Source organism: Schistocerca cancellata, chromosome 11 (assembly GCF_023864275.1).
Source record: "Schistocerca cancellata isolate TAMUIC-IGC-003103 chromosome 11, iqSchCanc2.1, whole genome shotgun sequence".
NCBI classification, from domain to species: Eukaryota; Metazoa; Arthropoda; class Insecta; order Orthoptera; family Acrididae; genus Schistocerca; species Schistocerca cancellata.
In genome coordinates, this window is record NC_064636.1 from 45,587,971 (window position 1) to 45,613,732 (window position 25,762).

Below are 25,762 nucleotides of genomic sequence, written 5' to 3' on the forward strand. Positions count from 1 at the left end.
AGACATCTTTTTCTCAGAAATGGGTAGAGGTATCAAGTTGAAATTTGTCAGGTATTAGTCTAGTGTAAAAATTTAAGCTTTTAAATCAATGATATAAAGAAGATATTGCCGTATGTCACATATTACGATACTTGCACACTCTCATCAATACCTATAGATTATCTGCCTTATAGGTATTGCCCCTGGTGGCCTAGTGGTAAAACACATGTCTGAAAACAGAGAGGTTATGGAATTGAATCTGGTCTTCAGTGTAACCTTGCCTTCATCTTTCAACATTGTTGGGAGTACCCAGAAACAACATGTCGTTGGGATTCCACATTAAACTTTCCCCAGGTGGATGATAGCATAGGCACACGAGTCGATAAAATGGCATCCAATAGAAAGACTTGCACTGGGGCATTGCACCACATGGAGTTGTTGTTTTAGTTTTATCATCATCATCATCTATATAGCATGAAACAGGAGGAAATGTACATGCTTTGAGGAATGATAGTATTTTATATGGACATACTACCTATTCCAAGTGGTTTCTGACAAAGAACACATTTAACATATGATGTTGTTTATTTTCTGTATTTTTCAGTACTTTGTCATTGTTTACAACATACCACGGTTGTGTAGAGGGATTTGAGATGAACAATTTGATACAGGATGCTTGTGGTCAATAAATTCAAAACTACCAAAGATACAGTGCATGCATGTCATGTGGTATATTTACTATTCTCTCATTCTTTTCGTGCAAACTATTAGCCCTAGAGAAAGAATGAATAGGGCCTTTTGTGTAGGAAATTTAATGTAGTTTCATTTTGTACTGCGACACAGTTTCGCTTAAGGGCCTAGTGTTAGTTATTCTAGAAAAACGTACAAAACTGACATTGAAGGTGTTCTATCTCGGAAACCATTCGGATTAGGGCCATAAGTCCATTTAAAGCTCAAGACTATCATCCTCATAATATGTACCTTTCCTCCTGACCCACCCCGTATACATCATTAAGTTTGTACGTAACCCTCATACACACTGTATCAGGTCAATTCTCATGTTCACTCATACCACAGACAAGTGCTGTTTAGTAAGGCAGCTTACCTCAAATGACAGTCCATTGCTGTTAGGTGGCATAAATACAAATAGACTTGCCACATAAAAATTAAAATTAATTTCTACAAATTTTCTAGTAATAAGCATATAGGGTCATTTTATGCCAAAGTTCCCACATGACCATCATGGATTTTAGTGCAGTTTTATCTGAGTAGTCACACATGTTCCCAGTGAACATTGGTATAGTATATTTTTTCCATTTTAATACTAGCAGTCATTTGGTTGACCCCACAGCACGACTATCAACTGTGCACCCATGAGTTTTTGTCAGCTTTAAGACATTATACTTCTGGCAATATTTTCTTGAAAGAAACAAAACTAGGCCATCTTGTACAACTTTTTGCACTGACTAAGGCAAAATTAAAAAAAAAAAAAACAAAAAAAAAAAACATTCCTGAATGGTTTGGGTATGGATAAGTTTCAGTGAAATTGAAAAAAAGAAAAGAAAAAAAAAAACCTTGAAAAATGTGAAGTTGAGCTTCTTATGTCTCTGGAAGTAATTGCTGGATACACTTGAAGTCTTGCACATAATGAAATACCAATAAAGGGTCTTGGAGAACAAAATTTCATTGTCTTACTGCTTTCCAATAGTTTTGAGAGCAAAGTTGGTGATTTTTCTAAAAATTCCAAAACAGGCTATTTTTTGCCCCACTTTTATAAAAAAAAGTTTTCTGCAAATTCTTTTAAACCTTTTTCACTCGAAATACTGTGTTCTAAATCACCTAAAAAACTATTATTTAGTTTTGCAATGTGAGCATATAAGACACTAATAAGCAGTGAGAAGGTGGAGGTGCATTGAAGATGGTCCTATATTCTGCTGGTACTCAAATTAAATCTGACATCTTTATTATGTTCTACAATTTTTTAGTGCTCTGTGTTGAAGCTAATTTCAAAAGTCCTGATGGCTAGGAAATGAGGTTGATTCAGAAAAACTGCAAGTTAGTAGATTGGATTTTTTTTAGCCCTACAAATTTTCTTATAATAAATGAAATAGTGTAAGGAATCCAGTAAAAAGAATAGTTCTCATTTTTGTGGCTCTAATGTTTGGGGCTGAGGTAATCACATTTGGAAAGTGTAAATTTTTTTTTCTTTCCTTTTTTGTTCCTGTCAGTGATGTCATCCGGCCAGCAGATAGTTTTCCTCATGACATGTTACACCATAAATGAAAAAAAAAAAAAAAAAAAAATATTCCAAGTAGCTTGAAGTAAACATAAGCTTAGAATCCTGAAAGAGAACTCTTCTGGCTTTGGCATCTGACACTTAATAGAAATTTGTTACCAGCTTGGAGTCTTGTGTAAAGAAACGCTTACTAGGTTTGGGTACCGCTGTTGAAGAAACTCACATGTGACTGCTGTTGCACAGTTATTGTGTATGGCCCCTGTGGCTTTAAAAGGAACCAGCAGTGGTTAAGCCACCATGGACCATACTGACACATTTATGCAGTTCTTCATATGTACACTAATATTCCACATTAACCACAGAGTATGCTATACCTTAAACCAGAATTAAGCTAGTGTATCAGTAGCATTAGACAATAAAAAGATATACTAATAATTCTCTGTAACATGAATCCATTCCAAAAAAATATCAGGAAGGCTTGCAGTGAACTTCACCTCTTATGCAACAATTTTACTTCCATGATCTCCACTGCGTTGGTAATGCACAATTAATTTGTGAATTTTATAACCAATTGATTCTGTAGTTATAGCAGAAAAACAGACTGAAAAGTGTCACAATGAGTAGTGACAAAAGAAACCCCTCTTTATGTAGTTCTTAGAGTTATTCATACTTGATTTCATTTCCTAGTCATCAAGAAGGTGACTATATTGCCTTCCCGAGAGAGTACTGAACAATTGTAGAACATAATAAAAGATGTCAGATTTTAGTACCACCAGAATATGGGCTCATTTTAAATGCACCTCCACCTTCTCATTGTTTTTTAGGGTATTTTATGCTCTCATTGCAAATCAAGCATAGTTTTTAAGTAGATTAGGGTATGATATTTCTAATAAAAATGTTTTAAAAGAGTTTGCAGAAGACTTTTTTGTAAATGTGGGCAAAAATAGCCATTTTTGGCTTATTTAAAAAAATCATTGACTTTGCCCCCAATTTGCACCCATTGGAAAGCAATGGGAGAATGTTTATTTTGGTAAATTATTACGTGCACGGTTTCAGGAGTATTCAGCAATTACTTCTGAGATATAAAAAGCTAAAACTTCAAATTTTTTCAAGCGTCTATTTTTTTGGCTGACTTTGCTTCAAATTATCCAAATGCAAATCACTCGGAAATTTTTTTTGTTCAATTATTTTGCTTTGAAGGGTGCAAAAAGTTGTACTAGATGATGTAGTTTTTTTTCTTTCAGGAAAATATTACCAGAGATATTACATTTCAAAGATGCTGAAAACTCGTGTGCTCTGTTAATAATTTTTTCTATGGGTCAAACAGATGACTAAATCACAGCTAGTATTAAATTGGCAAAAGTAGAACTTTACCAATGTTCACTGGGAACTTGTGTGATTGTTCACACAAAATGTCAGCAAAATCTGTGATGGTCATATGGAAACCTGTAGACTACTTTGGCACAGAATAACCCTGTAGTAAGTACATAAAAGTAATCTATAAAAACAGTGAAGTGGACAATTGTGCAGTTGAAAACAATGTCACATATGGCTTAAAATTACACCAAACAGAATTAACATAACTTTCCTTCTACTCTGAAGTATGTTACATCTATATTGCAACAACACTTTTTCTCTTTCTAAATTGAGGATATAAAAAAGACAAGATTATTAATAAAATTACAAAGCAAGGAAGCTAAAATATTGTAAAAATGGACTTGCAGAGTTTGGTATCGTCACCATATGGCTGAACCGAGCAAGGTACTGTAGTGGTCACTTCCTTCTCGTGGCTGTTGTGTTGTGTTGTGTTGTGTTGTATTGTGTGTGTGTGTGTGTGTGTGTGTTCCAAATTCATATTTGTTGTTGTGTTGAAACTACTTTTTGCTGTGGATCGCATCAGTGCCACATGTTTTGGCTTCATCACCATTGCATTTGTCTCTGTGTTAGAATCTGAAAATCTTCCAAATGACTTCAACTTTCTACAAACTAAGGCAATGTATTTCTGCTTTTAACAAATGCCTGTGTTGCATCTCAATGTACAATTTTACGACAGTTAGTGACAGGAAGCATTGCTTGTCTGTTCAGTTTGATATTAGACCTCAGACTAATCAGAGTTTTGAGAGGTATCTGTGTTCTGCTGTGGTATCATTCAGAATTGTGACAGCACTTGCATTTTCTCGGTGGTGCACTGCGTTACCAGAATGGCATCTCACAGAGTTTACACAGAGCCCCCCCCTCCCCCCCCCCCCACTAGTAGCGGCACTCACAGAAATACTACGATCGCTGTCATACTGTTTTTAAGAGGTGGGGCATATCTCCATATAACAATATTGTGAAAAGGAAAGTTGCTACTCACCATATAGCGGAGACGCTGAGTCGCAGGTAGGCACAACAAAAAGACTGATACAAATGTAGCTTTCGGTCAGTAACACCTTCATTAGAATTACGACGGCAAACACACACACACATACACATTCACACAAATGCAACTCGCACACACGACTGCAGTCTCAGGTATATATGTCCATATACCGTATTTACTCGAATTTAAGCCACACTTTTTTTCCGGTTTTTGTAATCCAAAAACCCGCCTGCGGCTTAGAATCGAGTGCAAAGTAAGCGGAAGTTCTGAAAAATGTTGGTAGGTGCCGCTACAACTAATTTCATCCATAGAATTATGTAGCGCTACACAGGCATGCTTTGCAGGCACAAAGATAAATACTGGCGACAAAACCTCTGCGTCAGTGGAAAAAAAAGAAAGAAAGAAAAAAAAAAGAGTTTCGACCACTGCATTTTCATACATTATCCAATGAAGTAAATACAAATTCCATATTGTTCATCTTCGAATGTAGCAGAATTTCAATGTACTACGAAAATCCGACTGGCAAGACTGTTTGGGATGTTTGTCAATATGGCCAAATCTACGTTCTGAATTTTCCTACCTCTGAGAAGAGATGGTTGCTAATAGGAACCTGATGAAATGTGAATCACATGCAGTATTCTCTTCACCATAAGAATAATACGAATATAAACATTTGGCATGTATTCTTTCGTGTTTGCTGCTATCTCATTTAAATCCTGTCTGCCTAATAAACTACGAAACTAGAGTGAGACAACAGCAAACGCGGAATAATATACATATCATGTCATGTTTATATTCATATTGTTCTTATGCCTAATAGTGATACAGTCAGAAATGAAGCGCAGCAATTGACAAGATTTTTAAATCTAAGATGACTAATTTCTGTGCAGAATGTAATGTACTGCAGAGGCGTCTGCAAAGATTTTCAACAGGAGAAAAATTTTCGCTAAACTCTCGTTCAGAACATCTTCTATCATACGCAGTCTATTATTTGGTTCTTGTTGATCATTATCAAAGAAAGCAGCAGTGTAAGTAACAGCAAATAGCAAGCAGTCTCTTGCCATTGTTTCGCTAATCAGACGATTCCTCCTTTTTTTTTTTGTAAGCGGCGGTAGCACGCACAAAAGCAAGCCATGCCGTAAGCGGCGACAGGTCATAAACACTCACTATGAGAATGCGACAAACAATGCATGACACAGTACAGTAATGCATTTTCAGCTTAGAGTGACGTAAACACCCATAACAAAGAGAACGGCACTTACCAGATCAAAGAAAAATAAGAAATCAATTCAAACCAGACGAAGCACGTGAAAAAGGAATGGTACCCGTATAAATACGGACGGGGCACCTGACGCATAGCAATGGCTACATGGTAGAGCTTAACTGCTAAGCTTAAAGACTCGAACCAAACTACTGTAGCTGTATAGTCATTCATTCGACCTAAATTTTGTCTCATATTACAGTGGACCAACTTTGTTTCGATTTGGATGTGCGGCCTAAAACTTTTCTCTCCCTTGGAATTTCGAGTCTCAAATTTCAGGTGCGGCTTAGATTCGGGAAAAGTTTTTTTCCTTGATTTCGAGTCTCATTTTTCAGGTGCGGCTTAGATTCGAGTGCGGCTTCGATTCGAGTAAATACGGTAAGCGTTACTTGCAAAACGCATGACAAAACAACCCACAAGCAGCTTTCTATTCTTAATTGCTAAACTAGTGTACATTTTAATGATAGTGATCATCATTCATCTTCTAAGTAGATTTAGGATTACAAATCACTCTGCCGGAGTGAAATGTTAGATCACACAATGTACTACTACTGTTAGTTGACAACTGTAAGAAGAGCATTGCACTACTCATTACTGAATCTGTCAGTGGCTTGGAAAGGAGTTTAGGGTCCTGCCACTAGAGCACTGTATCCATATGGCGAGTCTGCACGAGTAGTATTTATCTGACACTCATTATGCATGCAAACACACACACAAGTGTGCAGCCAATGTCTCCCTCTTGGCATCACATGACCGACTCTCACAGAGTGCTGGGCAAATTGCCATGTGGCTAAGGATTCAGTTTACTGCAAAAATTGCACTGACATTGGGACGTAACTTGGAGAGTACAAATTAAGAGTTAAAAAGATTTATGTTGAAGAGTGTGTCATGAGATATAAATGCAACTTCATTTGTAATTAAGAGAAAAGCTTTGTTCCAGCTACACATAGGCTTTCATGAGTAAATCAAGCAGGTGAAGTAATAAGACTCATGACAGTTGGATAATAGGAACTGCAATGAACAGAAAGATAAAGGAAGCGTAAAGTGTAGTGCTAAACAAAGATGATCATTATTTGAATAAACTTCTATGTGGGCAATTATTCTAATAAGTAAATTATTCAAACAAATTTATTCACAAATAAATTATTGGTAACTTATATAACGAATAACGTGGAATGCTGCAGTATTTCTTTGTTTAATTGTTGTATCGAATTTTGTGGCTAATGTTTGGTCACCTTAGCTCAGTGCGGTTTGTGTTTGATAAATAACTCGTGAGCACTGTGCTGTTCTTGTTGGTAGCTGGCATAGACTGTTGACTGGCTGAAATTTGTGGTGTTTTGGACGTTACAACTCATGTACAAATATTTAGTTGGAATAGCAAAACATTTTCAGGCTTATTGGACTTATATAAATGTTTTGTTATTGCTACTGTCAAATCTGAAGATGCAGATGAAACATCAGCTTAATAGTAATTGTCACAGAAAAAAATTGAAAAGGTGTTTAAATTTTTAAAGTACATATGCAAGCACGTGAACTTTCTATTTAAATTTCTTTCATAGCAAATTTCAATCTAAAGAAACGCACAACTTTCAGGAGCAAACAAAATTTAGTGTTCGTAGTGGAATGCAGTGTGATAAAATTGAAACCTGGAGAGATATGTAGTCACACATTACACTCACTGGAGTCGTATGCTCAGATCCGTGTTCTGATTTACCTGCAGGAGAATCCTTCATAACAATGCAATCTGCAAAACTGATATGGTAAATATTTGCATCAACTTGTCTCCAAAAAAACATAGAATTACTACTATTTTCATACGGGTTGTAATCTGAATTGTTATCAGTATTTCATTTTCATCACCTGTAGGCTTGTCAAGGACTTAACAGATTATTTTCTCTGAATGTTTCTCCTCTTCACCGTGTACTCTCAACACAAAATTACACAAAAGCGTACAGAGCACACGAACAGACTCAGTTAGTGCCTACGAAAGAAGAAATGTAACAAAGATTTCAAAAATGACTAATTTTTATCACTTCTACTCTTCGGCGATCGCAGCAAAAACTAAGAAGCCTGCAGACCTGACATGTTTTCAGAAGGCTTAAATATACATTTGACACTGTGGAAAATCAGCATAATTGGTGTGACGTAATGTAATGTCCAACACAGATTCTCATTTATCGCAAGTGCCGTAATATTCAGTCAGTTGCAGACTAAGTGTTAATGGATTGTACATAAATATGCCTCAAAGAAACGATGACAAACAGATGGATATAATGACGAAAAAAAGGGGGAGTGGTAAGCTCTAAACCACAAAGCTAAAAGTTTTGCGTTCAGCTTTTCGCTGGTCCTACAGTTTTTTTCTGTTTGTTATCACTTCTTTCATCTCTAACAAAGAGAAAAATACCAAGTTAAGTTGCACCTTATTTCAGAGTAAATGTTGATCTGTGGGATCCCTTCTAACTGGATGTACAGGTTAGTTCGGAGGTGGGAGAAAGTGAAGGGCACACGAGGGCTCAAACCAACTTTCAGGCTGAACACAGCTTTACTTGCTTTACAGTGTAACAAATCCCACTAAAAATACTTCTTAGGCAGATAGGTCAGCCTTAGCAGTTACGCTTCTGACACAGCACAATTTGGCTGACTCTGCATTTGTCAGTTCTTTCCTCCCTCTCTCTGCTTAGATGCAGAAGTGCTCTACCTAAATAGCCAGAAATGAGAATGTAGCCAGTAGAAACTGTTAATCAGCAACATGTACCATGCGGATATAAGTAAAGTGTAGCTGCTCACGGAGGTCCAGGATGGACTGTAATTATTGTATGGCAGCGAAGCTTACTAGATATTTTAATACGTTTATGCACAACCAATTTGCCCTTGTAAAAATAATTAATATTTTCTTTGTCACCAGGTGCAAATCTGGAGGTGTGAGTGCAAGAGAGACGGATGGAAATGTTTCCATATGTAATATATGGGGAAGGGGATGTAGGTAGAACACGTCAAACAAGTGATATACGTGTAATGTTGATTTTATTATTAACAGCCACTTACACAATTTATTCAGTATGATCACCAGAAACATTGAAGAGATGCTGCATCTGTATGATGACATGATCAACAGATACTTGCAACTGTTTCAGTGGAATCTGGACAACATATTCCTGTACACTGGCCTTCATATCAGGTAGAGATTGAATGTGTCGCTGGCGTTCTGTTAGGTAACCCCAGAGCCAGATGTCACGGATTCAGATCAGTTGATGTTACACGCCATGCAACTGGAAAACCTCTGGAAATAGTAGGTTAATTGTAGATGCATTAAACAGATCTTTCACTGGGCAAGCGACATGAGTATTGTCCCATCTTTCACAGAAACAGTGGTTTCCACACAGTTGCGCTCTTCCAAAGCAGGAGCCCCCCCCCCCAAATAGGGCTCACCGCTCTTTGGCAGGTTCGTACTTGGCTACTACAAGGACCCAGCCTTTGCAGCATCTTTCCCCTTCCATGTTGCATGTCTACGCCCTTGCTTGTCTTTTTCCCCTCCCTTGGGGAAAATGTCTGGGATGTTTCTGGAAACATGTTCTGCATTTTCAGTAGTCATTATCAGATTCAGAAGGATGTAGGTTGCAGTAAGTACTGGGAGATGAAGCAGCTTGCACAGGATAGAGTAGCATGGAGAGCTGCCTCAAACCAGTCTCAGGACTGAAGACGACAACAACAACAACAACAACAACAACATTATCAGAACAGTCTCTATGCTGTTTTTCGTTCCTTTTTTCTTTCTTTGCTCCCCTTCTCCTATCCTTCCTCTGCTTCTGCATTTGAGGTTCCTCTTTTTTGTTTTCCTCCCTGTGCATTCCTGTAGCCCAGCCCATGCGTCTCACACATAACAGATGAATGGGTAACATGTAATTCCCAGCCACAGGTTGACACCATGCATCCCTGGTACAGGCAGGCCCAGAGAGGAATGATTGCGTGAGCTGCTACCTTCCCAAATTGCCAATTAGTCCCTCCATCATGGGGGGGTTTCTCACAATGAGCCAATCATCTTCTTTACAGTCGGCGTGTATCAAACGTAAATGGAATGAGGCTAATTATTCAAAGCCCCTCCCAGCTGCATAATGGTTCCTCACAGTTTCACATATTGAAGATGGTCAGTCCTTTGCTGCAGTAAATCCGTTTATTATTCAGAAAGATGTTGATGCAATTGCTGGCCCTGTGAAATTCTGCTGTCGTGTGTGCAGCACATTGCTTTTGGAGACCACTTCTGATTCTCAACCACAGCTACTGCTTGCAGCTTCGCTCCTCCGTGGCCATCCTGTTTGTGTCGAGGCCCATCAAGCACTGAATTCTTCTCGTGGTGTTGTTTATACTTGGCTGCTCGATTGTGTGACTGAGACAGAAATCCAAATACACCTCTCTGATCAGGGTGTGATTGCAAGCCATTGGGTGAAGAAAAGGGTAGATGCCTCCATTAGCACCCACACGCTCTCTTTTTCTCACTTTTGATAGAGTGGTGCTTCCGCCAAAGATCAAAGCAGATTATGAAGTTACCACAAGCACACTGTACGTTCCGAACCAGATGCGCCGCCACCAGTGTCACCGTTACAGCCACACCCTAGTGTGCTGTCGACACCCGGCCAGATTTGTCACCTGTGGTAGAGATGCTCACGAGGGCGATTGTCCACCTCCTCTTCTGCACTGTATCAACTGCGATGTTGGCCATGCTGCCTCCTCCCGAGATTGTCCCATGTGTCTCAATGAGCGGGCTGTCCGGGAGATCCAGGGGAAGAAAAAAGCGCCTTACCCCATTGCTCATGAGCTACTGCCTACTCGGAAACCCTGCATTCTACCATCGATTACTTACAGTACTGTTCTTGCCACTTCTTGCTCCGTGGCCTTGCAGACATGCGGCCTCAAATTCAGCTCGATGGTTGTAAAATCGTCAAGTGTCATGGTAGCAGCCCCATCTCCTCCTCCAGCTCTGCAATAAGTCACCAAACTTCAGCCTCACAAGGCAAAGTCACCTGCTGGCCGGAAAGGACAGAAGGAATACTCCCGCGGGGACTTGCTATGTCCCTCTGGCCAACCAACATCTGAGTCTCCCTCTGCCAATTGGAAAGGCTCCAAGAAGTCAAACAAAGGCAAACTGTCTACTCGTTTGCCAACTCAAAGATCGTCTTCAACGATGTCACCAACTCCTTGCGCACCGCCAACTGTTGCCAACACATCTGTTGATCTCGTGGAGCAGGATCCTCTAGCCTCTACGCCCTGCAGCAGTGAGTCTTCGCAGGTTGGCACTTGGCAGCCACCGAGGTGACAAGACTTCATCTTTTCTCTTCTCCCCTTTCCTCGTCATGACTCTCCTCCCCTGGAATGTTCGTGGCCTTCGATCCAACAAAGAGGACTTATGCCTGCTCTTAGAATCGCAGTGTCTGCTTGTTCTCTGCCTCCAGGAAACAAAATTGCATCCTCATGACCGTATTGAGTTCCCACAATTGTTCCCGGTCCGCTTTGACCTTCCCCTGAGGACGGCATTCCATATCGTGGGGGAGTCGTGCTGCTCATCCAGGATGACATTCATAGCCAACCCATCTCTGTGACTACCAAGCTTCAAGATGTTGCAGTTCACCTCTTCCTTCCTCACTTGGCCTTCTCCCTCCATCATTCGGTGTCACCAGGGTAGGCTTCCTCAAGCTTTATAAAAGACATTGTTAGCCATTGGCATTTGTTAAGTGGTGCCCCCCACCACTTTGTGTTAATTGCCCTCGACGTTTGACAGTTTGCCATTTCCTGACTGAATGCCCTTTTTTTAACCACTCGCATTCCAATTTATGTTTACTCTCTGAGAGACCTTCCATTTTAGAAAACGACGCAGAGACTGTTGACTCCATTTTTCTTTTTCGCCGATTGGGATTAATGTGTAATCACTTTTAACTCCTCTGTTTTTGTCTTCATGTTCTCCGGTTCCAACAAAATGCGTAGAACCCTTGTTTTTGCACAATACAGAATAAAGCACGCTGTACAAGGAGGTCTCGATAATGTGTAGATGTCGTGCTACACCTGTCAGGCCCTCTGGGTGTGTTTTCCTCAAAGAAGAATGGATTGTGGCTAAAGGTGCTTGTGAATCCTTATCACACAGTCACATACGGCAAGTGCAATGGCCCTTCGTGCTCAACACATGAGTTAAACAAAACCTCAAATTCGGCAGGTCTGTATATTCACTGTACCTCATTGTGTAAAATGTGAGTTGTCCCTCCATAGAATATTGCCCAGCCACATGTTATCAACTTGGATCTCTACGAGAAACCAAAGAGCAATTTCCGAACATTGCTGCGCGTTCTGGATCTTGTACAGGTACCAGTTTCAGATAGACTACAAAGCTTTCATACTGTTGACCATGTACTGGGTTATTACAAATGATTGAAGTGATTTCACAGCTCTACAATAACTTTATTATTTGAGATATTTTCACAATGCTTTGCACACACATACAAAAACTCAAAGTTTTTTTAGGCATTCACAAATGTTCGATATGTGCCCCTTTAGTGATTCGGCAGACATCAAGCTGATAATCAAGTTCCTCCCACACTCGGCGCAGCATGTCCCCATCAATGAGTTCGAAAGCGTCGTTGATGCGAGCTCACAGTTCTGGCACGTTTCTTGGTAGAGGAGGTTTAAACACTGAATCTTTCACATAACCCCACAGAAAGAAATCGCGTGGGGTTAAGTTGGAAGAGCGTGGAGGCCGTGACACGAATTGCTGATCGTGATCTCAAATGACCGATCCATCGGTTTTCCAATCTCCTGTTTAAGAAATGCCGAACATCACGATGGAAGTGCGGTGGAGCACCATCCTGTTGAAAGATGGAGTCGGCGCTGTCGGTCTCCAGTTGTGGCATGAGCCAATTTTCCAGCATGTCCAGATACACGTGTCCTGTAACGTTTTTTTCGCAGAAGAAAAAGGGGCCGTAAACTTTAAACTGTGAGATTGCACAAAACACGTTAACTTTTGGTGAATTGCGAATTTGCTGCACGAATGCGTGAGGATTCTCTACTGCCCAGATTCGCACATTGTGTCTGTTCACTTCACCATTAAGAAAAAATGTTGCTTCATCACTGAAAACAAGTTTCGCACTGAACGCATCCTCTTCCACGAGCTGTTGCAACCACGGCAAAAATTCAAAATGTTTGACGTTGTCATCGGGTGTCAGTGCTTGTAGCAATTGTAAACGGTAAGGCTTCTGCTTTAGCCTTTTCCGTAAGATTTTCCAAACCGTCGGCTGTGGTACGTGTAGCTCCCTGCTTGCTTTATTCGTCGACTTCTGCGGGCTACGCGTGAAACTTGCCCGCACGCGTTCAACCTTTTCTTCGCTCACTGCAGGCCGACCCGTTGATTTCCCCTTACAGAGGCACCCAGAAGCTTTAAACTGTGCATACCATCGCCGAATGGAGTTGGCAGTTGGTGGATCTTCGTTGAACTTTGTCCTGAAGTGTCGTTGCACTGTTATAACTGACTGATGTGAGTGCATTTCAAGCACAACATATGCTTTCTCAGCTCCTGTCACCATTTTGTCTCACTGCGCTCTCGAGCGCCCTGGCAGCAGAAACCTGAAGTGCGGCTTCAGCCGAACAAAACTTTGAGTTTTTCTACGTATCTGTAGTGTGTCGTGACCATATGTCAATGAATGGAGCTACAGTGAATTTATGAAATCGCTTCAATCATTTGTAATAGCCCTGTACATGGCATGAACACTAATGGGACATGTGCTGCATGGTCAGTTACAGCAGCGGCAACCTTTTCAGTAACTTCCCGGGATAGGACACCTTCCTTATCCAGTTGCCGCATAAAGCTCACCCGTTGTTTTTGAATTTTATTATCACATTTTTTAAACCATTTAATGGCATCAAGCCTCTCCTCAGACCGTTCAGTTGACGATATTCCCACAATGCACTACTGTAATTGCTGCAAAACGGTTTCAATAACAGTGCGTGGTCTCCCTTCTTGACAGCCAAGCTGTTCAATCACATTGTGGCTTGTCAGATGGCAATGTGGATGTCATACCATTATGCAGATAATGTACAGTGCCAGATTTGCACTTAGCGGTTCCTTTCCAGTATAAATCGCTTTTACAATCATCATTAGCTTATCGACCAAGTTCTGCTGGCATACGGTCATTACAGCCCACACTGGACCTCCCCGAATAGCTAAACTTTAATTATAACTACCTGCTACCAAGATTGTATGGGTGTCTTGTTGATATAATTATTCAGTCTCTCTTGTTTACGGTGCTGCAAAATGAGAGAACACAGAACTTTTTTTCCTAACGACATGCATCTATACAGTGACATAGAGCTGTGAGATTGAAAAATTTCGTAAGAGACACTGGATTCGAGTATGTAAGAGTTAAGAGTATTCAAACACAATGGCAGCTTTTGTATTGTGAAAGTTTTGAGAGACAATTGGAAGATGTTTTTCGCCTTTCTACACCAACTGCAAATATTGCAGCAATGTTTTGCCCATGATTTAAAAATAAGTAGTTCACCTGTATTCCTCCCTATGTCCAAGGGAGGCTTACAATCAACTTTAGACTTTTTTTTACCCAAAGAAATATCAGAGAAAGCAGGTCAAGAGTTTCGAATGATATTATGATGTAAAAAGAAGATTTTATTTGGAATATGATTTGAGAAGTGAAGCTATTGTGAAATCACAAAAAAATATTTGCCAGAAACTACAGCAGAATTGATAATTTTTTTATTTTTTACTGAAGAGGAATATGTGTGGAAAGTCATATATCGTTATCATGAAATAAAGATGAAGTCAGGAGATAAAATGCACTATTTTCTTTGCATGTGTAGAACTTATTTTTTAAACATATCTTCGAAAATAAAATTGGGTTTTTTCATGAGATGTGTGTGAAAGGAGTTTTTCTGAAAACAAATGTAAAAGAAACAAAAAAAAAATATGTTGTTTTTTATTTTTTTAAGTAGATGACAATGGAATAGAGGAATAAATGGCATTGGATTTTAAATTTGTGTTTTATTTGTAACACTTTATTTACAGATCACACATAAGTGTTTTTGTTTCTGTAATTCAATAAAGTTTTGGATAATATTTGTTATTCACAAATAATGAAGAATATCAGTCTGTGTTTGTTATGTAAGAAATCTACTCACCAAGGGGCAGCAGGTGAACACACACATAATAAAAGGTTACTCTTACGGAAGCTTTTGGAGCGAATGGCCCCTTCTTTCGGCAGAAGGGCTGAAGGGGAAGGAAGATGGATGAAGGGAAAGGAACTGGGAGGTTTAGGACGATGGGTAGAGTTTGGAGAAATAACCCAGAACCCGAGGTCTGGGGAGACTTGCTAGTGGGATGAGAAGAAAAGACTCGAACAGATGAATTAAAACATCATGTCTGTTGAAGCAGTTTTACTGCGCAAAAAGTGAAACTATAATAAGCGGTTAACTTTTTTCCTTTCATGATTTTATTTGGGGTGGGGGGGGCCAATTAGTTTACTCTCTGTTCATTTAACTGATTCTGAATATCTGTGACCCCATGAACCAAAGAATGCCAATTTCTTCTGTGCAGTTTCTCTCATAGGCTCTCCAGGTTGGAACACATTACTTCTGCGATGCCTTCGTTTCATCTCATCCTCTGACATCCTCTTCTTCTAGTGCCGTCCGTCTTCCCCAGCATTATTGTTTTATCCATTCAAATATGTCTTCTCACGATGATATGTCCAAAGTAGGTCAGCTTTTGTTTTGGCATCAGATCTTCCAGGAAGCACTCTGGTTTTATTTGCCGTAATATTGACCTATTCATTCTACTCGCAGTCCATGGGACTCTAATAAGTTTCCTCCAACACCACAATTCAAAGGAGTTTATTCTTTGCCATTCCACCTTTCTAATTGTCCAGGTCTCACATCTGTGCATCACAGCTGTAAAAACCATAGCCTTACAGTACTGATCTTTGTTGCCAAAGTTATATATCTACTCCTTAAAACCTTGTCAAAGTTTGACATTGCATTTCTGCCCAGCAGCAAGCATCTCCTGATTTTGTGCCTGCAGTCACCATCAGCAGAAGTCTGGGAACTGAGATAATTGAAATTAGACACTACCTCTATTGTTTGTCCTCCTATATGCCATGAAATGATGGATGCAGTTACCTTAATTTTTGTTTTCTTAACATTCAGCCTAACGCCAGCTTTTTCACTTTCTTCTTACACCTTCAGCAAGAGTGTCTTTAACTCTTCTTCACTTTCTGCCAACAGTATAGTATCATCTGCGTATCTAAGGTTGTTTATATTTATCCCAGCTACTTTAATTCCAGTTTCTTCTTCATCTAGCCTGGCATTCCTCTGCATACAGATTGTACAAGTAAGGTGATAATAGGCAGCCTTACCGCACCCCTTTCTGAATCTTGATCCATTTATTTGTTCCACACATAGTTCTCACTGTGGCTTCTTGGTAGAATATAAAATCCGTATGAGATGAATGAGGTGATCTGGTACGCCCATATTTTTGAGTACCTGCTGTAATTTATTGTGATCGACACAGTCGATGGCTTTGGCATAATGAATAAAGTAGAGATACGTGTCTTTCTGCTATTCTCTTGCCTTTTCCATAATCCACTGAATGTTGGCAGTTTGATCTCTGGTTCCTCTTCCTTTACGAAATCCAGTAGTCCCCGCTCTAGATACAGCCGAAGTCTATTTTGTAAGATTTTCAGCATGACTTTGCTAGCTTGTGAGAAGTGCAGTAGTTCAGTGATCTGAGCATTCTTTAGAAATTCCCTTCCTTGGGAGACATATTGAATGCAGCACCTTCACTGCATTCCGTCCAATGACTTTGAACAATTCTGCTGGAATTCCATCTTTCAAGAGGCCATTTGACTTCACTCTTCAAAATATCGGCTCTACTTCTAAAATAACACTGATTTCATCATCGTCAGCAGTGTCAGTAATTTATACATCACATGTGTGCAATTCAAACTTTTCTTTCATTTTTAAGTAAACTGTGATTCACATGACTGTGGTAAAGCATCTGCATTATTAAACAGCTAACCCAGTGCATGGTACAGGGTCCCAGTCACAGGTTGCCTATTTAGTAGCTTTCATCAACAATAGGTATTTGATTTTCAATCTTTTTTGTAATTATTGACAAAATTTAAAAATATAAAATGTTTTTAGCTCCTCATTAGGAGGTAATATTTTATAATAAAATTTAGTCATTAAACTGCGTGTTTGTCTGAAGGCAGCATAACTGAAGGCACACAAATACCCAGACTATATTTATTCATCTTATATTTTAGGATGAGAGCACTTAGCAACTACAGACAAACTTCACGTATAATTTCAAAACTTCATGAAACGTTTTCTTGCTGACCCCCTCATCCCCCTCTCCCCTACCCCTCCACACACACACACACACACACACACACACACACACACACACACACACACACAATTATGAAAGGAAATAAGTTTATCACTTGCTACACTATCACTTTTTCTGCAGTAAAATTACCTCACCATGCATAACTTCATTCTCAACACATTTTGCAGATAGTGTTCATTTACCATGTAGTCTAGGTCGTGTGGCTAGGGCGTCCCGTCAGGCAGACTGTTCGCCACTTCGGTGACTTGCGCGTCGATGGGGATGAAATTATGATGCTTAGGACAACACGATACCCAGTCCCTGAGCGGAGAAAATCTCCGACCCAGCCAGGAATTGAACCCGGGCCCTTAGGATTGACAGTCTGTCACGCTGACCACTCAGCTACCAGGGGCGGACATTTACCGTCTTAGTGATATCTTTATCTGACACCTAGTTCAAGTCAGATGACATCATAAACATTCTCGTGTGTGAAAAACTAGCTTTTACTTAAAACGGGGCGCAAATTACACAGATTATATTCACCCAGTGTTTGATAATTATAGCAGTTTTGAACTTTATCAAAATGTGGAAATGGAATAATGGCAATATTATGAGAAGGGTGGATTGCTACTCACCATACGGTGAGTAAACTTCTCTAAACTTACCTAAACATTTTCCCTTTTACATGCTTAACATCAAATACTTAATGCAGTAATTCATTTCTAAAGTAATCAGACATTTGAAATTGCTTTGTACATCAGATTATTTTAATAATGGTGTTTGACTGGTGTTGATGTAATGACCGTACATTGTGTTTGTCAGACATTAAAAATGTATGGTATATGTAGAAAATACACTGCGGTGACAAATGTCATTGGATGGTGATACGTACATCTACAGATTGCGGTAGTATCGCATACACGATATAAAAGGACAGTGCAGTGACAGAGCTGCCAATTATACTCAGATGGGAGTGTGGCGCAGACCCCACTAAGCCCTGCACCCAGGTTGGCAACAAGGCGCTGTGCAGTCTGGTGGTGGATCGGTCCGGCACACAGTTTTAATCTGCCAGGAAGTTTCATATCAGCGCACACTCCGCTGCGGAGTGAAAATATCATTCAGGAAACATCCCCAGGCATTGGCTAAGCCGTGTGTCCGCAATATCAATTCTTTCAGGAGTGCTAGTTGTGCAAGGTTCGCAGGAGAGCTTCTGTAAAGTTTGGAAGGCAGTAGACGAGGTACTGGTAGAAGTAAAGCTGTGAGTACCGGGTGTGAGTCGTGCTTCGGTAGCTCAGTTGGTAGAGCACTTGCCCGCGAAAGGCATAGGTCCCGAGTTCGAGTCTCGGTCGGGCACACAGTTTTAATCTGCCAGGAAGTTTCATATCAGCGCACACTCCGCTGCGGAGTGACAATCTCATTCAGCAAACATCCCCAGGCATTGGCTAAGCCGTGTGTCCGCAATACCCTTTCTTTCAAGAGTGCTAGTTCTGCTAGGTTCACAGGAGAGCTTCTGTGAGGTTTGGAAGGTAGGAGACGAGGTACTGGCGGGATTAAAGCTGTGAGGATGGGGTGTGAGTTGTGCTTGGGTAGCTTAGTTGGTAGAGCACTTGCCCGCGAAAGGCAAAGGTCCCGTGTTCGAGTCTCGGTCCGGCACACAGTTTTAATCTGTCAGGAAGTTTCATATCAGCGCACACTCCGCTGCGGAGTGACAATCTCATTCAGGAAACATCCCCAGGCATTGGCTAAGCCGTGTGTCCGCAATACCCTTTCTTTCAAGAGTGCTAGTTCTGCTAGGTTCACAGGAGAGCTTCTGTGAGGTTTGGAAGGTAGGAGACGAGGTACTGGTGGGATTAAAGCTGTGAGGACGGGGTGTGAGTTGTGCTTGGGTAGCTTAGTTGGTAGAGCACTTGCCCGCGAAAGGCAAAGGTCCCGAGTTCGAGTCTCGGTCGGGCACACAGTTTTAATCTGCCAGGAAATTTCATATCAGCGCACACTCCGCTGCGGAGTGAAAATCTCATTCTGGAAACATCCCCCAGGCTGTGGCTAACCCATGTCTCCGCAATATCCTTTCTTTCAGGAGTGCTAGTTCTGCAAGGTTCGCAGGAGAGCTTCTGTAAAGTTTGGAAGGTAGGAGACAAGATACTGGCAGAAGTAAAGCTGTGAGGGTGGGGTGTGAGTCGTGCTTGGGTAGCTCAGTTGGTAGAGCGCTTGCCCGCGAAAGACAAAGGTCCCGAGTTCGAGTCTCGGTCCGGCACACAGTTTTAATCTGCCAGGAAGTTTCAAGAAATATTACTTCTACCCGACTGCTTTGATCCAAAGAAAGCTGTTATTTGTGTTTCGCATGAGCGGTGTTTTCGGGATCCGTGCTGGTTGTCATGGAGGATGTCATTATTAGCCGGCCGGTGTGGCCGTGCTGTTCTAGGTGCTTCAGTCTGGAACCGCGTGACTGCTACGGTCGCAGGTTCGAATCCTGCCTCGGGCATTGATATGTGTGATGTCCTTAGGTCGGTTAGGTTTAAGTAGTTCTAGGGGACTGATGACCTCAGATGTTAAGTCCCGTAGTGCTCAGAGCCATTTGAACAATGTTTTGTCATTATTATGTTTGAGCTCAGAATATGTATGTAGGTGTAGTCAGCTTGAACTTCTGCTTTTAATGCCTGTAATCCTCACTGTGTTTCTTCCCCACATGAAAATTGTTTGTGCAGTGGGACAGTTGCCTCATATGCCATGAGAGAGTGGAAGAAAGCATAGTACAAAGATAGGATCTAACTGATACGTGGTTTAATGTGTGTAGTGGCTGAATCATCCATGATAATTTAGTGCTCAAGATCTGAGTGCGTGCCTCCTACTTCAGTTGTGTATCCTGAAGTATAATGGGTCACTGTATATTGTGCTTTCTCTATATTGTTGTTGGAAAGAAGTTGGAAGACATTTTTAAGAAATTTACAATCAGCATTTAGCCACATAATGTTTGACATTAGTATTTTTATTTTATATTTCAGTTGTACATGTCATTGTGTTATTATCCTTAACATTGCTCTTTCACTCTCTCAGATTTCTAAGAAAATATCCTTTCTGGCTCTTCTGACAGTGATTTCTTGCTGCCATGCCAACAGGTGCACAGACGACAATAATGTCAGCGGCGTGCGCAGAGCGTTGCAATATAATGCGGCTGGTGGACACGCGCTGGGCTGGCGTCGCCAAGGGCGTGGGAGTGCAGCGGATAATCGGCCGCATCCACATGGTGAGTCCGGGTCTGCCAGGCAGTGGGGAAGTCGTCAGACACTGTGCGCTCTAGGTAAAGAGCAAAAAATTCTCTCTTAAAAAATGTAGTTACCTTTTTAGGTCGAGGTACTTTGCTTGGCCCTTTTTAATGGTAGATCTCTCCCCTGAACTGCGGATCAGTAAGACCTGCAAAAAACCGACATAAATATTCCCTTTGTCAGAAAAGTTCCAGGACAGGTCTTATTATTTCTGAATTTGCAGTACTGAGAAGGAACAAGGAATTTCTGTGTTACCTGGTACCTGCGCATCCTCAAAATGATCTTGGTCATGTTTCTCTGCAAACTCATTTGGTGGCAGGGCAGTGCTTATAAACACTGTTTGGGTTCTCGGCACATTAGTTACAGTGACACGGTGGATGCTGATTGTGAACAAAGAATTAAGTTCTGCATTAACCTTGGGAAAAACCCCTAGTGAAATGTGGACAGTGATTCGGCAAGCATATGAGGCTGAGGCACTTTCAAGAAGTTGTGTTTTTGAGTGGCACAAAAGGTCTTGTGAAGGCAGAGATTCAGTGCGAGGCGATCCCAGAACTGGTCACCTGTCTGCAGGAATACTAGTGCAAATGTGCAGCATGGAAGGCAGTTATTGCAAGAAGACTGTCATGTAACTGTGCGTGCAATATCAAAAGAACTTAATTTGAATCGTGTAGTGTGTCACAACATTTTCTGCGAAGATTTAGGGAAGTGGAAACTTAACGCAAAACCTGTCCCTCCACTCTAACAGACAAACAGAAAGAGAAAAGACAAAGACTTTCTGTTGAACTATTGGAAAGAGCCAGACGTGATCCCACATTTCTGTCAAAAACTATTGCTGGGATGAAAATTCGTGCTACCAATATGACCTTCACGTGAAGTGGTGAATTTCTGGATCACCAGCCTTGAAAAAAAGTCATATGACAGCTGTTGAGAACAAAAACAATCTTGATCACATTCTTTGATAGTAAAGGATTGGTTCACCATGAGTATGCTCCTCCAGGTCAAGAAATAAACCAAACTTCTTACATTGAATTCTTGAAACTTTTGCAACGGGCAATTCGACATTGCCGCCCTGATTTGTGCCTTTCTCAGGACTGTTTCTTACTGTGTGACAATGCGAGACCCCATATTGCTTTGTGTCTTACCATGTACCTGGCCATATATTATGTTACTACCGTGGCACACCCAACATACTAGCCCGAACTCTCGCTTTGTGATTTTTTTCTTGTTTTTGGGGGTGGAAAGGTGACTGAAAGGAAAGCTTCATCAAGATATCACAGATATCCATCAGGCTATGACAAACAAGCTCACAAGCATCACAGTTGAAAATTTCTCTGCTTGCTTCTGAGATGTCCCACTATATCAATCAGAATTGATGGCAAGAGCTTGTGAATTACAGACTTGGTGATCAAACTATAAAGCCTAGTGGTACTTGGAATAGTCACTGATTAGCGACACAGAAGCTCAAAAAAATGTCTTTTGTGGCCATGAAAACTATTAAAGGAAATCTTGCTTACACATACCACAAAATTTGATTCAGGAAACTTGCAATATCAACTTTGAGATATCAGGGAAAATCTTCTGATGAAACAGGTGTGAGCTTGGTACAGTGATCACCTCCATGCAAACAGGACCTATCTTGTCACAGAAGACTTGTTTGTTATCCAGTTGCACCTTCTACGAGAATAGAAAATGTGACACTGCTGTGTTCCAGGAGATGGATTGGCTTCTTTGTTGTCCTTACTCCTAATGCGTGATCTTCCTTGTCGAGGCGTGTGGACATGGCGGGTAACACATACAGGATGATCCAACTGTTTATGTTCCTAATGACATAAACCATAAAGAATTGAAACTGGGTACCACAAAATGAGAAACTGATGGTCTGAAATGAATATTTCAGGCTGTAAGCGGTCTTGAATTGGCATTGCGTGGTAGCTACACATTTGTAAACTGCTTATATTTGATAACAAACAACTGTCCCAGTGGAACCTTTAAAATTAAAAAACAGTCTGCATTGTTTAGGGTTGGTGACTCATTGTTGAAAATGGAGCATTACTAGAGACCTGAAAATTAGCATCTAGTTTTGGGAAAATTGGCACCTATTTATGGCAAAATTAGCATATATGGTGGGCAATATTGGCATCTATTTTTGTAAATAATTAGACATGTAAATTTAAAAGTTTATCACACTCCGTACATGATTGAAATTGTTCACAAAAAAAATACATTAAAATTAAAAATAACAAATTAAAAAAGCACTGATTGTAGAAAAAAACTGTTAGTAGTAGTAGTAGTAGTAGTAGTAAAGTGAAACAGTAATAATAATAATAATAATAATAATAATAATAATAATAATAATACAGTGAAATCCCTATTTTACGTTTTCACGTGGTCCAGACTTAACAAATGCGAAGTTGAGGAAAGTGTTAAAACCCCCAAAATGTGAGCAAAAGCCCATGTTATTGACAGATATGATTAAAAATTACAATCCTCTCCAATACTTTGTAAAAAATCTGTTTAAGTGAAGGAAATTAAATGTACAGTACAATTCTTATCCAATAATTTGTCGTAATGAATGTCATCAGTTCTTAAAAAATCACAGATGTGTTACAGCAAGTATTGTTGTTGTTGTGGTCTTCAGTCCAGAGGCTGGTTTGATGCAGCTCTCCATGCTACTCTATCCTGTGCAAACTTCTTCATCTCCCAGTACCTGCTGCAGCCTACATCCTTCTGAATCTGCTTAGTGTATTCATCTCTTGGTCTCCCTCTACGATTTTTTCCCTCAACTCTGCCCTCCAATACTAAATTGGTGATCCCTCAATGCCTCAGAATATGTCCTACCAAGCAATCCCTTCGTCTAGTCAAGTTGTTCCACAAATTTCTCTTCTCCCCAATTCTGTTCTATACCTCCTCTTTAGTTATGTGATCTACCCATCTAATTTTCAGCATTCTTCTGTAGCACCACATTTTGAAAGCTTCTATTCTCTTCTTGTCTAAGCTATTTATTGTCCACGTTTCACTTCCATACATGGCTACACTCCATACATATACTTTCAGAAACGACTTCCTGACACTTAAATCTATACTCGATGTTAACAAATTTCTCTTCTTCAGAAACGCTTTCCTTGCCATTGCCAGTCTACATTTTATATCCTCTCTACTTCGACCATCGTGAGTTATTTTACTCCCCAAATAGCAAAACTCATTTACTACTTTAATTGTCTCATTTCCTAATCTAATTCCCGCAGCATCACCCTATTTGATTCAACTACATTCCATTATCCTCGTTTTGCTTTTGTTGATGTTCATCTTATATACTCCTTTCAAGAAACTCAGCACTACAGCACCACAGCAAGTAAAAACTCGTCAAAAAATTGGAAGTGGTATGTGGGTACAAGGTAATAGAGCTGTTTTCCTACATCTGTGACTACAAATTATTCATTCAAAACATGTTTTTGAGATATCGTCCTTTGTGCTCACCCAGAAAAAAAAGCAAAAATTGATGGACATGTTGAATTGAACCTAAAACATCACAGCAGCTAAGTGGTTAAATCGGGAGCATAAATGCAGACATATTTTGACATACTTTGTCACCATTGCTGTTATTGTTTAGTGCTTTCCTTATGAGCTGCACTTCATATGCTCACCACTGTTGAAGTGTTATTTTAGGCTTGATGAGAGAAACGGAGATTTGATAAAATGAGTTTGCTTCCCCAATTGATGTTACATGCTTATTAGAAGTCGGCTCAGTGAATTTCTGTGTATTGTGTAAAATGTAAATTTGACAGAAAGCTCAGGTGCTACAGTAATGCAACCGTAGTTCAGAACCCCCGACCTAAAACTGTTGCATTAAAGTACCCCCAGTTTTGCAAAATTCCAGCTTTAGTTAGAAGAAAAGTGTACACATTTCTTTGTTCTGATATGCTATGTCCATGGGCGAGTCCTAGACTGCCGTACATGGCATTTATCTTATATAGACAGCTCAACTGCCCATTTTTTGACAGCACCAGAGTGTAACTTAAGAGTGCACTAATATGCCACTGCATACATGCATCGGTGAGCTCTTTATTTTGCAAAAACATTCATACACACATTCTCTTTCCAAATTGGGCTTCCCCAGACCTTTTATGATACCAATAACTGACTATTTGAAAAGTGGAAATGAGAAACTTTCTAAGTGCCAAATCAGACAGTTGCCAGGAGAATTAAAAAAATAATGTATCTCTGTTTGTTCATAACTGATTTGTATCAAAAAAACTGAGAAGGTAGTCTGATGCCACAGAATTATGCTGGTGAAATGAAATGGTCGTATGGCATTGTTGACCGGAAGGCCCTATGTGGGGAAGTTCGGCTGCCGTATTGCAAGTCCTTTTTAGTTGACGCCACTTTGGCGACTTGCGAGTCAATGATGATGAACACACAACACCCAGTCATCACGAGGCAGAGAAAATCTCTGACCCCGCCGGGAATCGAACCCGGGACGCCATGTGCGGGAAGCGAGAACGCTACCGCAAGACCACGAGCTGCGGACTATGCTGGTGACCAGAAAAAATAGTGAGACAAATTAGAAAGTAAACACTTCATTAAGAAAGTTCAAAGTGCCATGCCAGGAAACTGATTGGTTCTCATCAATGAGAGAGTTTATACAAGTTAGAAAGAAGAAAATAGCAACAAGCCACTGTCAGTAATGCTATTTATTTGCACAGACGGTGCTGTTGCTAATTTCAAGCTGACAGGTTCATTTTCAGATTGCTGTTCATGTTTATATAACATTTGCTGTGGTGTACATTAGATGCTATTGCTGTTTACAATCATAGTTATTGTTGTTTCGATTAGTTGTTGGCTGTTATTTTTCTGCAACAACTAATTTAAACAACAATAGATGTAAAATAAACTTGAACCTGTCAGTTTGATTATCTATGTAAATGAACAGCATTATTAGCAGCAGCTAGTTGCCGTTTTCTTCTTTGTGAGAATCAATGCTTATTTTGTATGCAACTATGATCTCAAAAATGTCAGTTTTCCACAACATAGCAGGGAGATACTTATTGTTTAAAGTGCCATTAATTCTGAGGCACTAGGTTTTTTTTAAACACAAGAACAGAAATGCAACATTAGGTTTTTCACTAGTAGGACGATAGTCCACAGAAAACTTGTGTTATATCTTTTAAATTTTGGAGCTCCAGAGTGAAATGCAGCTTGGCACAAACGGCATACACTATCTACTAGCACACTTTCGAAATAGTTTATCCATTGTTTGGATCTGGATCAAGCATAGGGATGTGCAACAGTG

The 25,762-nt window shown here is 40.2% G+C and overlaps 1 protein-coding gene across 1 annotated transcript in view; it reads left to right on the forward strand.

Annotated features, from left to right (window-relative positions):
- Nucleotides 1-25,762, forward strand: part of LOC126108684 (protein DDI1 homolog 2-like) — a 152,272-nt gene that overhangs the window by 38,428 nt on the left and 88,082 nt on the right. Inside the window, exon 4 of the mRNA XM_049914003.1 lies at nt 20,326-20,453. Coding sequence (XP_049769960.1) covers nt 20,326-20,453 — 128 coding nt within the window. The remainder of the gene's footprint in view (nt 1-20,325; nt 20,454-25,762) is intronic.